The sequence below is a fragment of the Momordica charantia genome (genome assembly GCF_013281855.1).
Source record: "Momordica charantia cultivar OHB3-1 chromosome 8 unlocalized genomic scaffold, Mcharantia_2.0 BLBB01000008.1, whole genome shotgun sequence".
Classification (NCBI taxonomy): domain Eukaryota; kingdom Viridiplantae; phylum Streptophyta; class Magnoliopsida; order Cucurbitales; family Cucurbitaceae; genus Momordica; species Momordica charantia.
The window spans coordinates 23,219,646-23,232,991 of NW_028275166.1; the positions used below are offsets into that span (position 1 = coordinate 23,219,646).

Here is a 13,346-nt window from a genome sequence, read left to right on the forward strand (position 1 = left end):
ATCTTGAGAAAGATTCATCCTACGACGTATACTCATGCTATTTAACTCAAGTTGAATCTCCTCACTCACTTTCTTTGAGTTTTCCATGAATTCTTGCCATTTTATGTTTAATTCCTCAATTTTCGCGTAAACCCTCTCATTCTCTTTGTCCCTAATTTCGTTATTTTTACTGAACATCTCCGCCCTCTTTTGAAGTCTAGCTATTTCTTCATCTAAAACAGCACCTTTTTCCTCTAAAGATTGATTTTTTCAAAGATAGACTTTATTAACTCCTCCTAATTTCTTCTCACTATGACCCTCTTTATTAACCCTAGCATCCTTAGATTCCATATTAATTTTTCAGAATTTGTACCACCTAAGGATTGATTTCTCCTAGGGTTCATTCTTATAGCTTCCTCATATTTTCTTCTTTGTTCCCTAGGATCAAAAACTAACTTTTCATGAGAAATCCTAGGAGGTTCAAGAGGAATCATACCCGGTTTGGTTGGTGGAGGCAACAACACTCTCTTCTTTTCCTTCTCTTTGTCGTGTGGCTTGGAGGAAGATGAACCTTCCATGGTTCTTGAGTTTGCTTCACGATCGACAACGAAAATCCCTCCAATAAACCCTAAAAGTGCCGAAAAAGAGAGAGATGAAAGAGACTTTGAGAATCTTTGAGATTTCTTGAGAGAAGATTTGAAAACAAGTGAGAAAATTATGGTAAAAATCGTGAATGGGGTGTTTTCAAATTCTAGGGCTTTTTGTTTTATGTTTTAAAAGCTATTAAAGACATAATTGGGTTTAAAATTGGGCCTCTTTTTTATTTAAAAACAACCCAAAGCTCATTTAAACATAACCCACATAAAGCCCACGAAAGCCCTAATCCATAACTCAAAAAAATCGAAATTGTCTCTTAAATTGCGCCTGGCGCAATTTTGACGTGGGTCGGATCTTGATCCTGCAAAATTCAAATGCAAAAACAAAAATTAGATTTGGAATCTATACCAAAAAGCTTTAAAGAAAGTGTAAAAATTTTGTAAAAAGAAAGCAAAAAATATTTTACATAAAAACGCCCCCAAACTGTCCGAGGGATTGTTTCCACTGTTTTCTCATGGGTCTTTCCGTATTACAGAGGTTTTACCTCTGTCAATATACTCGCCATAATATTTCTTGACCCGATGCCCATTTACCTTAAAGATATTACCTTTAGAACCCTTTAAATCCACCGCTCCATGTGGATAAACATGTTCAACTAAGAATGGCCCTGACCATCTAGACTTAAGCTTACCTGGAAACAACTTTAATCTAGAGTTAAAAAGCAAAACTAAGTTTCCAGGTTCTAAATTCTTGTCCATTATCTTTTTATCATGCCACTTCTTAGTTTGTTCTTTGTACATCTTGGCATTCTCATAAGAAAACTGAGGAAATTCATCCAACTCATGTAACTGGAGCAATCTCGCTTCACCTGCAGCAACATAATCAAAATTTAGTTTCCGCGTAGCCCAATATGCTCTATGTTCTAATTCTAATGGAAGATGACATGCTTTACCAAAAACAATATGATATGGGGACATGCCTAATGGAGTTTTATAAGCAGTTCTATACGCCCACAAAGCATCATCAAGTTTAATAGCCCAGTCCTTCCTATTTACATTCACAGACTTCTCTAAAATTGATTTTATTGCCCTATTTGATACCTCTGCTAGTCCATTAGTTTGTGGGTGATATGCAGTAGCAATCTTATGGTGAATGTTATACTTTTTAAGCAAATTACTTACTGCTCTATTCAAAAAGTGCGTACCCTCATCACTAATCAAGCATCTAGGTGTACCATATCTAGTAAAAATAAACTTTTGCAAAAAGAGAGAAACTACCTTGGCATCGTTAGTAAGGGTGGCCAAAGCCTCAACCCATTTCGAGACATAATCAACAGCCAAGTGAATGTAATTCTTACCGAATGAAGGTGGGAACGGACCCATGAAGTCGATGCCCCGAACATCGAAAAGTTCAACTTCCAATATTGGGTTTAAGGGCATCTCATGCTTCCTTGTCAAGTTACCTGATCTTTGACAGCGATCACATCCTTGAGTGAATATATGAGCATCTCGAAATAGAGACGGCCAAAAGAAACCACTTTGGAGGACCTTTGCTGCAGTCTTACGTCCAGCAAAATGCCCACCATATGGTGATTTGTGGCATGCCTCTAGAATCTCCTTCTGTTCATGCCCAGCAACACACCTACGAAGAATATTATCAGGTCCTAGTTTAAACAAGAAAGGTTCATCCCATCTATAAAACCTGACATCATGAAAAAACTTCTTTATTTGGTGCTTACTCAGATCATTAGGAATTATTTTGCTCACCAGATAGTTCGCATAGTCAGCATACCAAGGGACTTCAGAAATAGCTAAAAGATACTCATCCACAAAATGCTCTTTAATCTCACAACTATCATGCTGCAAAGAAGACTCTAGCCTAGATAGATGATCCGCTACTTGGTTTTCTGTTCCTTTTCTATCTTTTATCTCTAAGTCAAACTCTTGTAACAACAAGATCCATCTAATCAACCTAGGCTTAGCTTCTTTTTTAGCAAACAAATATTTAAGTGCAGAATGATCGGTAAACACTATCACTTTTGTCCTAATCAAATATGAACGAAACTTATAAAATGCGAAAACAACAGCCAAAAGTTCTTTCTCAGTCACCGTATAGTTCAACTGACTATTATTCAAAGTTTTACTTGCATAATAAACAGGATGAAGAATTTTACCTTTCCGTTGACCCAACATCACACTTACAGAAAAATCACTTACATCACACATTAGTTCAAATGGCAAGTTCCAATCTGGTTCAATTATGATAGGTGCTGAGCTAAGTGCTTTCTTAAGTGTCTCAAAAGCTTTCAAACAATGTTCATCAAAAACAAAGGGTCGATCCACTTCCAACAACTGACACAAGGGCTTAGAAATTTTCGCAAAATCTTTTATAAAACGGCGGTAGAAACCCGCGTGTCCTAAGAAACTTCTAACACCTTTTACAGTTGTAGGAGGGGGTAGTTTAGCAATCACATCTATTTTAGCCCTATCGACCTCAATTCCTTTTTCTGAAATTCTGTGACCTAAGACTATACCTTCACGTACCATAAAATGGCACTTCTCCCAATTAAGCACAAGGTTAGTCTCTTCACACCTTTTTAAAACATTCTCTAAGTTCTCTAAACAAACATCAAACGACTCACCAAACACAGAAAAATCATCCATAAAAATCTCTACCGTGCTTTCTATCATGTCTGAAAAAATAGCGGTCATGCATCTTTGGAAGGTAGCGGGAGCATTACAAAGATCGAACGGCATTCTCCGGAATGCAAATGTCCCATAGGGACACGTGAACGTGGTCTTTTCTTGGTCCTCCGGAGCTATAGTGATCTGGTTGTAACCCAAATACCCATCGAGGAAACAATAACATTCCTTCCCTGCAAGACGATCAAGCATTTGGTCAATAAAGGGTAATGGAAAATGGTCTTTTCGAGTTACCTTGTTTAACCGACGGTAGTCCATACACACTCTCCAACCAGTCACCGTTCTAGTTGGGATCAACTCGTTGTCGTCGTTTGTAATCACCGTCATACCACCCTTCTTGGGAACGCATTGAACCGGGCTAACCCAACTGCTATCTGAAATGGGGTAGATCACTCCAACATCTAACCATTTTATGATTTCCTTTTTGACCACCTCTTTCATTTTCGGGTTAAGCCTCCTTTGGCACTCGATAGAATTGGTGGCTCCTTCCTCCAGGATGATTTTGTGCATGCAAAATGTAGGGCTAATTCCTCTTATGTCCGCTATGGTCCATCCAATAGCCCTCTTGTACTTTGATAAAACCTGCAAAAGCAAAGATTCATGTTCATTAGACAAATATGAAGAAATGATAACGGGCAAAGTATCGTTTAAACCCAAATAAGCATATTTTAAATGAGAAGGTAGGGGTTTCTTTTCCAATTCTGGAGGTTCAATGATGGAAGGTTGCAAGGCCTTCAAATCCGCTATTGTCGGCTGCAAAAACTCAAAACGCTCAAGTTGGGGCAAAATTGCGCCAGGCGCAATTTTGGATTCTTTTTCTGCGGCCTCCAAATCTGCTTCCAAGTCTTCCACCATCATTTGCTGGAGTTCCTCCATGATTGCTCCTATTGTAGAGCACTCCTCGACTTCAACCAGGAGACGCATCGCATCGAGGACATTGAAGGTTACCTGTTCATCATTGACCTTCATCGTGATCTCTCCTTTCCTAACATTGAAAACCGTATCTCCAGTTGCTAAGAATGGCCTCCCAAGAATGATCGGCACCTCAAGATCTGCTTCACAGTCCAAAATTATGAAATCGGCGGGAAAAATAAACTTATCAACTTTAACATGCACATCTTCTATTTTTCCTTCCGGTTTCTTTATGGATCTATCAGCTAGTTGTAAAGTGACAGTAGTGGGACGAGCTTCTCCTATATTTAACTCTTTAAAGACAGAAAGAGGCATATGATTAATGTTTGCTCCTAAGTCACACAATGCTCTTCCTAGGTTCTTACCTCCTATTGAGCAGGGGATGGTAAAACTTCCTGGGTCCTTACATTTAACAGGCAATGGATTCCCTAGAGCATCACTACTACACTTTGTCAAGGCTATCGTCTCATACTCACCTAACTTCTTACGCCTAGATATGATGTCCTTTAAAAACTTAGTGTAGTTAGGCATTTGTTCTAAAGCATCTATGAGAGGTATATTGATATGCAACTGTTTTAGAATCTCAAAGAACTTCTTAAAATGACCATCCTGATTCTTTTTAACTAGCCTTTGGGGGAAAGGTGGAAGAATCTTAATATTACCTACCTGTGGAGTAGTGTTGGGCACTACTTGCTTACCTTTATCTGCCTTCTTATCTTTTTCTTCTGAACTTACAGGTTCTGCTTTCTCTTCTTGTTGTGGATTGGAGGTGGATGCAGGAACAGGTGTAACTACATGAGTTCCTTCGTCAGGAAGTGAGGGTCCTTCATAACTTAATCCGCTTCTTGTGATAACCGCCTTACAGTGCTCCTTTCCCTCACGATCTCGCTTCGGGTTTTCTGTGTGTCCAGGCAATGTACCTTGGGGTCTAGATTTCTGGTCATTTGCAATCTGCCCCACTTGCATCTCCAAGCTTCTTATCGTAGCATCAATTCTTGTCATGAACTCTTTCATCATGGCCTCCAAACTTTCGTTGCTACCACTTTGCTGAGTAGTATTTTGACCTCTTTGCTGATTGTATTGTTGAGGCTTCGACGCCGGTTGAGTTGGAAAACCAGGAGGAGTATAGTTTTGCTTGTATTGTTGAGCGGGTGCTTCTGCACTGCTACTAGCTACTCCTTGGTTACTCCAGGAAAAGTTTGGATGGTGCCTCCATCCAGGGTTGTAAGTGTTTGAATACGGGTTGAAATTCCGCTGGGCACCTTGACCTACATAAAAAATAGACGCTGGATTAGCTGGACAATTCTCATACAAGTGGTTATCACCACAATAGACACAAGATATATCTGAAATTTGCAAAATAGGAGAGGGTTCAGGTATCGCCGAAGTGACGGTTTTGGTTTCCTTCTCCATTGTCAACTGCTTTAACATTTGGTTCATAGCCGCCATTTGGGCTTGCATTGAAGCTACTGTGTCTAACTCAAAGATTCCAGCTGATACTTGCTTCTTTGGTAATGACCTTTCTATTTCGCCTTGGTCATTAATGTCTGTCATCTTATTCAAGTTATCAACGATCTCATTTACCGACTTCTCTAACAACGAGCCATTGGCTGCGGTGTTCAACATCATCCTTGATGAACGATCCAATCCTCTATAGAATTGTTTAATCTGCACACATGCGGGCAATCCATGGCTCGGGCATCTTCTAAGTAACTCCTTAAAACGCTCCCAAGCTTCTTGAACTGCTTCGTTCTCCTTTTGTCTAAAAGACACAATGTCCTCTCGGAGGTCTGCGTTCCTGGTCAAAGTGTGGTACTTTGCCAAAAATTTCTCCGTCAGTTCTGCCCATGTGTTGATAGAATTTGGTTCTAACGCGTTTAGCCAAGTCCTTGCACCATCCCTGAGAGAAAAAGGAAACATTTTTAATCTTAGTGCATCCTCAGAAACACCAGGAAGTTGAAATGCATTAGCTATTTCAATAAAGGATTTGAGATGGGAGTAAGGATCTTCATTAGTCAATCCTCCGAACTGGCCCATCGTCTGTAACATCTGGAACATGACTGGTTTGAGCTCGAACTGTGCGGCTTGGGGTAAAGGATTATTTATCCCTGAATTTAGGTTGTGGAACGCATGAGTGACATAATTCCGCATGGCTACATCTCGATTATCTGCTAAAAGGATCGAATTAGGAATTTCTCCTGCTCGGTTTGCTGCTCCTTCATCTGCCATATCTCCATTCACAGGTGGATTTTGTGGCGGTGGAGGATCTTGTGCATTTCTATTCATCTCGATGGTCTCTTCTTCTTCAACTTCTTTCTTTTTTTTACTTTCTTTCTCTTTTCTCAACCTCTGCTCACGCCTTCTCCTCTTAAGGGTTCTTTCAATCTCTGGATCAAAGGTCAACCAACCAGACCCTGTGCTCATACACAACTCCCTTAAAGGTTAGATATAACAGTTAATTCCAAGGACAGAGGTATGCAACAATCACACAATGAAATAATTCACTTGAAAAGAATATGATTTGAAACTTAAGTCCCCGGCAACGGCGCCAAAAACTTGTTGAGATTTTCTCTACCTTTAAAAAGATTAGAGACTCGTGCAAGCGCACACGGTCACAATTAATACTCGGAAGTAATCCAAGGTCGAATCCTCAGGGACTTGTTGCTTTTCAAAATCAAGTAATGCAGTGAAATAGTTCAAATATGCAATTGTGATTTAGGAAGAAAATAATGGTGAAATGTTGTTGTTTGGGGTTTTAACTATAAGGCAATTTAATGAAACTCAACCTCCTTGTCTCCTACCTTAGTTTTGATGCAAAACATGGAAAACACACTATGTTGGGAAAATGCACCAGGCGCAATTCCTGACTTTTCTTGGGATTTGAGTTCTACTCTTTCACTACCGCTTTTGGTTGCTGCAGAGACTAGAGTAACCTACAATCATATTCCTATGTGTGATTACAATCCTAGAGAATATCTACCAACTCATTTGCATTATAGGTCAGAGGGCCTATTCCTAGGACCATATTTTATGCGCATATTCCTAAGTCACGTCCCATATTGGTTTCCTATTATTTTACCTAACTCACCTTTCCCAAGGTCGGGCTTTGGTGTATAAATCAAGTTCCCACTGGCCAAATGGAAAAAAGATGTAAAGAGAAGTTTTTAGAAACCAACCCAAAAAAGTGCCAGGCGCAATCTGGCCAAAATCCCGAGCGTGTTGAAAATCAAATCTTTTGACTAATGCATTCCACAAGGAGGTTGATAACTAATTTAGAACATAATTAAATGAAAGTAAATGCACGAAAACATAAAGAAAGTATTTTTCATTGAATTTAAATGAATAAACGAGCCATACAAGGAGTTCTAGCTTAACCCTCTTCTCTCTCGAGCGTGAGGGGAGTTGAAACTCGCTAAAGAACTTTAAAATAACAGAATGAACAAAGAACGAAAGTAAGAAACTGAATTAAAAGCACTACGAAAGGTAAAAGCGTGAAAAACAAAGAAATGAACAACTAGAACATGAACATAAACCCTAAAAACGTGTTCTACAACTAGAGAGCATCTAGAAGAAGATGAAATGAAGCTTGGAAGGGATGAGTTGCTGAGGGATGGATGGCTTCCTTTTATAGCACCATAGGTTTGTTGAAACTCCCCTTCATTTTAGGTGGAAAAGGGTTGAGATTCACCTAACCACCTCACTTGGACTTGGACTCACAGTTTTAAACATGTGTGAAATGTCCTCCTTGCCCTTCATTAATCAAAACGTGCGTTTTGACAAATTGCCCTCCAAAAATGCGACAGGCGCAATTCTGCAAAAGACAGAATTCTGTTATTTTCTTCCAACTTTGACCGCATTTATCTCATATTTTTCCTAAAGTACCATAGTTTGACTTTTATGCATAAATAATCTATGTATGTTCTACTTTAAGAATATGTAGTCCTTTTTGGCAAATAATAATGGGAAATGGGTCAAAAACGTGGTCAAACAGGACTACCGACACATGTTTCTGCAGTAAAAAGTCAACCCTAACAGCAGGGAAAGGGGACAGTGCACACACTGCAGAGAGTTAAACAAAGCAGAGGAAATTTGAGGCCTTCATCCCTCCCCTACCTTTCTCTTTCTCTCATCTTCTTCATAATTCCTTCATACCTTCCTCCGTTGTACTTTTCAATCCCTCCTAATAATGATTTCTTTACTACCTTGGACCACAAAAGTTTGACGCACAATTTTCGGCACTCAAATTTTCCAATTGTTGTGTTCTAACCTACTCCTCCTCCACGCCCCAATTTCATCATCATCGTCGGAATTGGCGAATTGAGAATTTTTCAACCTGTTCCATTGTCAAAGTTTGATCATGGAAAATTCTATATGGGGGATAGCTACATAATATTGGACACAGGCAAATACAAGGGAGTGACATTGTACAAAGAGCAAAACAAACAGAAGATCAACAAGGGGCCAACCACGAAGCTTGTCTCGCTCTTCCGATCCCCGTCTCTGCGTTCGGTCGGTTGGTCGATCTCAGCCATTCGTTTTTTTCCTGAAGGAGGCAGTGTACTTTTCTGCGCAAGCAGAGACAATAGGCTTGCTTCCGGTGGCAAAACCCAATGGTATAGTGAAATCCAAGATACTTCTTTTTAATAAAAAAATTATATTTATTTATTATTTTTTAAAAAAGGGGTTTGTTGTGAATAAATAAAACGTTTCAAAATAAAAGCAGAATTTTCTAAATTAAGATTTCAAATAAGTTTTAGAAATTTTTACAATTAAAATACTGAATGTTTTTTTAATTAAATAAAAAGTTTAATTTTAAAATAAAAGTACTTGTTTGTTTTTAAATAAGTTTCTCTCACAAAAATTAATAAAAGGTTTTGATAAATAGGTTTTGTTTTAAAATTAATGTTTTTTAGGTAAATAAAGACAAATTTGAAAGATAAAACTTTCTTTGAAGTTAATTTATTATTATTACTTTTTTATAAAACACAAAAGTAGATTATTTTTTTTCTCTCCAAGCTTGACATTGAGTTTCTTTTAATTTTAAAAAATAATTATCTTTCGCAGAGATTTAAGAAGAGGAAGTAAAAAGATTTGAAGATAATCTTTTAGTTTTTAAAAATACAGGATTGAAATCTTTTTAAACAAGTTTGTTAATTATTCTTTGGGAGAATCTCAACAAATAAAATTTTTTTAAATAAAACATTTTTGTTGAATTAAGAAATAAAGTTTTCTTTCAAAAATCTCTTTAATTTCGAATTAAATAAAAATATTTTGTTTTTATTTTTTTAGTTTTAAAAAATAAATGAAAAGATTTGTTTTCATAAAAGAAAACTATGTTAAGATTTTAAGATGTTGGCGTAGTGGTAAGATGTTTAGTTTTTAATTTTTATGACTTAAGTTCAAGTCTTTGAATGCCTCATTTTATCATATTTTAAATAAAATATTTCGTTTAGAGTTTTTTTTAAACAAAATTCAAAAATACAAAATTTGTATTTTCAAAAGGAACATAGCTTATATCTTAAATGGTGGCACATTGGTGAGACGTTTGAGTGTCAACATTCATGCCACAAGTTTAAGTCTCAATGTTCTTTAAAATTAAAGTTATTTTTTATTTATTATTTTTTTTGCTAATTAATTATTTCAAAAACTACAATGACGGGAATTGAAACCAGTATTCTGGATGCTTAATTTTCCTAATGGTCTTCGTGCCACTTATACCTATTAATTCATATCTTATTACAAAATGTGAATTAATATAATATGGGACAATTAAAATAAAATAAAAACGTTTGTTTTTTTTTGGACCAAATAAAATAATAGGATAATTTTTGACAAAATGTGGTACCGTTTTTTAACGGGTGTCGTAGGGTGCTAACATCTTCCCTACGCTCAGTCGACTCCCGAACCAACAATCTGTTTTCGCAGACCTTGTTTTTATTTTTAGGTGACCAATCACACCTTGTAGATGATTGGTGGCAACTCCAAACCCTTATCTCGAAAGAGACCCTTCAGAGGATGACGTCGGCCGCTCCGCATCGCGATGACATTGCAACAACATACATGCAAATACAATCAGAGATGGACTTGCAATCCTTTTAAATCTAGAAAATTTGGTTATGTAATCCAGCTAGTAAATCTTATTGAATATTTCAACTTCACAAGCTTAAGAAACAAACTCCTAATAGCTAAATAATGCAAAAGATTTGATCTACTTTCTTCTTACTATAATTTATAAGTTAGCACGAGTTACAAGTTAATTTAATCTAGGCCTAACAATATTTTACATTGTGATTTAAGCCTCACCTTCATCTAAAACAATTTGAAGTAGTAAAAATAGATTCACAAATCAAATTAATGCAGCAGTCTCACTGACATCTTGCCTGATAACATATAATTTTAAAGTACCAAAAACGGATAAACCTTTTTATCAAGTACTCCTGAAAGGCAAGTAAATTTCTGAATTAAGCTATTATGAATTCACATTATTACAAACTAAGAATGAAGGAATGTTCCGTTTAAACAATAATACAAGTCTACCCAACAAGCCCCATATCATTTAAATTAAACATCTCTAATTTCATTAACAAGCACAAGTCATGATCATTAAGCTGCAATACCAAACTAGTTTATATCTGGATTATGGTAATACACTTATTTGACTCATAATGATTGAAACAAAATAAAAAATAGGGGAAAGATAAGAATATAAGGGAAAGTTCATCCAGAAAAGGCTATTAGTGCCAGAAATTGATACTGTGAATAGAAGTTAACATTTGTGTTGAATCTATTGATTATAGGGCATGCAGAGGTTGTCCCTACTTGCCAGATTGTGGGAATTGCGATGCCAATCTGCTCAGAAGAATGATTTGCGCCAAATAAGACGTTGATTGTATCTCCTGAATACTTCACATTCTCCATCAATTACATATCTCCTCGAGTCATTACTGGAAATAACAGTTCTGGAACCAATTAACAATATATAACGGAGAAGAGTGAAAGAAAATAGTAAGATACGTAAAATAGAATAATATTTGAATGGAACAAAAGTTACTACAAGAAAATTGAGTATTTTCAAAGGTTACAACCTTTGAAAAAGTATAAAACAAGCCTTTGATAAATCTTTTTTCGAAAGTTGAGTTAACCTTCAAAAATCATCGAAATAAGTCCCGTCGAAAAAGCTTTTTCAAAGGTTTTATCTATTGGCTTTTTGACCCTTAATCTCGGTTAATTAATTTAATTAATTAATGTTTTGATGATAACAAACACACTTAGTATTAATTGTTTTTGGTGTGTAAAAATTATTGTTATAAAACATAAATTTATTATGAGCTTCAATAATATTATATGATTTACTGATAATACATATTTTGTTTATTGATAATTTTAGTGTTTTAAAGTGTCAACAGCATAGAGCTCGATACGATGATTCCAACGAATTTTGAATTACCCAAATCGGAGCTCGAACGAATAAATTATGATCGAAAGAAATTGGAAGAAAAACTCCCGTGGCGATGACGTGGCGGCTGAATCATACCTGGACAAATAGAAAAGTGACATGTGACAAGTTGTATCGTAAAAAAAACAAGAAAATTTGAAAAAGAAATAGAAAAGAAAAGAAAAGAAAAGATTTAAAGAAAATAATATTTAAAATATATATAAGTTACAGCAGTAACTGACAAGGTTAAAAAAATCAATTAATGTACTCATGTGTCAGTAAAAAAACCCGTTCGAAATTTATATATATATATTATTTTATTTTATTCAATTAAATCAACCTTTTTTTTAATGATTTGAAATTTAATGGTTGATTTTGGTTTCAAATCAATTTGAATCATTTTCCTTCCTATTTACTCAGTTATTCTTCTCTCAAAATTTTAACAACAATTTTCTCTCCAATTTTCTCTTCAATCTCTTCATGTTTTTCTCTCCAAAATTTCAATGTTCTTATAATTTCTTTTGAGAGAGATTTTTTATTTGAGATATATTTGAGCTTCCAATTTTATTTCTCTTAACCAAATTGAGGGCTTTTATTGGTAAGAATTTTTCTGACAATACCCACTCTTTGAGAGAGTTTGTAAGTTTGTTTTTAAATTTTCATATTCTTTGTAAGGGTTGCTCTTGAGCCCGAAAATGAGCATTTGTAACAATTTGATCCTGAACCGTGAAAAGGATCGAGTTTCTTCTTGTTCCCAGAAAAAGAAGACTTTATACCGGTTTGACTCCTACCGTGGAAAGAGTCAAGTTTCCTAGTGGAACACCCAAGAGGAGCTTGGGAAGTGGAGTAGGCCGTTGTTGCCGAACCAGTATAAAATTTCCGGTGTCATTTTCTCTCACCCTACTCTATTTAATTTTTGCAATTAATTTTCTTTATTACAAATTGCATTAAATTAATTGTTCAAATTTGTTATGGTCAATATTTATATTTGAATTATTTGAGTGGTGAAATTAATTAGGGTATTTGTATTTCTAATTTGTTGTTTAATTTTGTGTTAAAATAATTTGTTCATAAAAAGTTTACATAATTGTTTAAATTGGACCCACCATAGTAAAAAGTTTAAAAAGTTTCATTAAACCCTATTTACCCCCTCTAGATTTGTCATACCGATCCAACATTATCAACCTTCAAAAATTAATATTTTTCAAAGGTTCAATTAACCTTAAAAAATTCATAATTTTCAAAAGTTATTAGTCTTCGATAATTGTTAAATTAGTTGTCAATAAATAGTTAATTTCAAATACTTTTATCAGAGGTTTTTACTATTTTCCAAGGATCATATTCATATTCTCAGTAATTTTTAAACTTTCAGAAAAAGTTATTTATTGAAATTTATAAATGCTTCAAAAAAGGAAAAAATAATACCATTTGAATTTAATATTATTTTTTTATAAAAATTAAATTACTTTTCCGGGTTAAAATTCATAATTTCTAAACTATATCCAACACAAACAAAATATTATTTACTGTAACCAATAGTTACTCCAAAAACGATCAACACTAATCACGGTATTTCTAAAACTAATTCAACACTTGATCTTAGCCAAAAGGCCAAGAAATGTATATTTCTAAAACTAACTCAAACAATAAAAATACTTCAAATCCCTACAATAAAAAGATTTTGTAACCCCTACTTTAATATTTTTTCCCATCATCTCAGC

The 13,346-nt window shown here is 35.3% G+C and overlaps 1 protein-coding gene and 1 non-coding gene across 2 annotated transcripts; one reads left to right on the forward strand and one right to left on the reverse strand.

Moving 5' to 3' along the window:
- Positions 1 to 1,088: 1,088 nt before the first annotated feature.
- On the reverse strand, positions 1,089 to 6,476 carry LOC148209811 (uncharacterized). The gene is made up of 4 exons (XM_088126994.1): positions 6,109 to 6,476; positions 5,516 to 5,988; positions 3,708 to 5,458; positions 1,089 to 3,614 (listed from the first exon to the last, which is right to left on the reverse strand). Exons 1-4 carry the CDS (start codon positions 6,474 to 6,476, stop codon positions 1,089 to 1,091), a joined length of 5,118 nt encoding a protein of 1,705 aa, XP_087983120.1.
- Positions 5,875 to 5,981, forward strand: LOC148209812 (small nucleolar RNA R71). The gene has a single exon (XR_015793377.1). It is a non-coding gene; the product is annotated as a small nucleolar RNA R71 (small nucleolar RNA).
- Positions 6,477 to 13,346: the final 6,870 nt, after the last annotated feature.

What these genes read in the sequence shown, in the direction of transcription:
- LOC148209811 (XM_088126994.1), bottom strand. Translation starts at nt 6,476, where the DNA reads ATGAATAGAAATGCACAAGATCCTCCACCGCCACAAAATCCACCTGTG. An exon ending in GATGCACTAAGATTAAAAAT is followed by an intron (nt 5,989 to 6,108) that starts GTTTCCTTTTTC and finishes CACTTTGACCAG; the next exon opens with GAACGCAGACCTCCGAGAGG. An exon ending in ACCCGAAAATGAAAGAGGTG is followed by an intron (nt 3,615 to 3,707) that starts GTCAAAAAGGAA and finishes TGCGTTCCCAAG; the next exon opens with AAGGGTGGTATGACGGTGAT.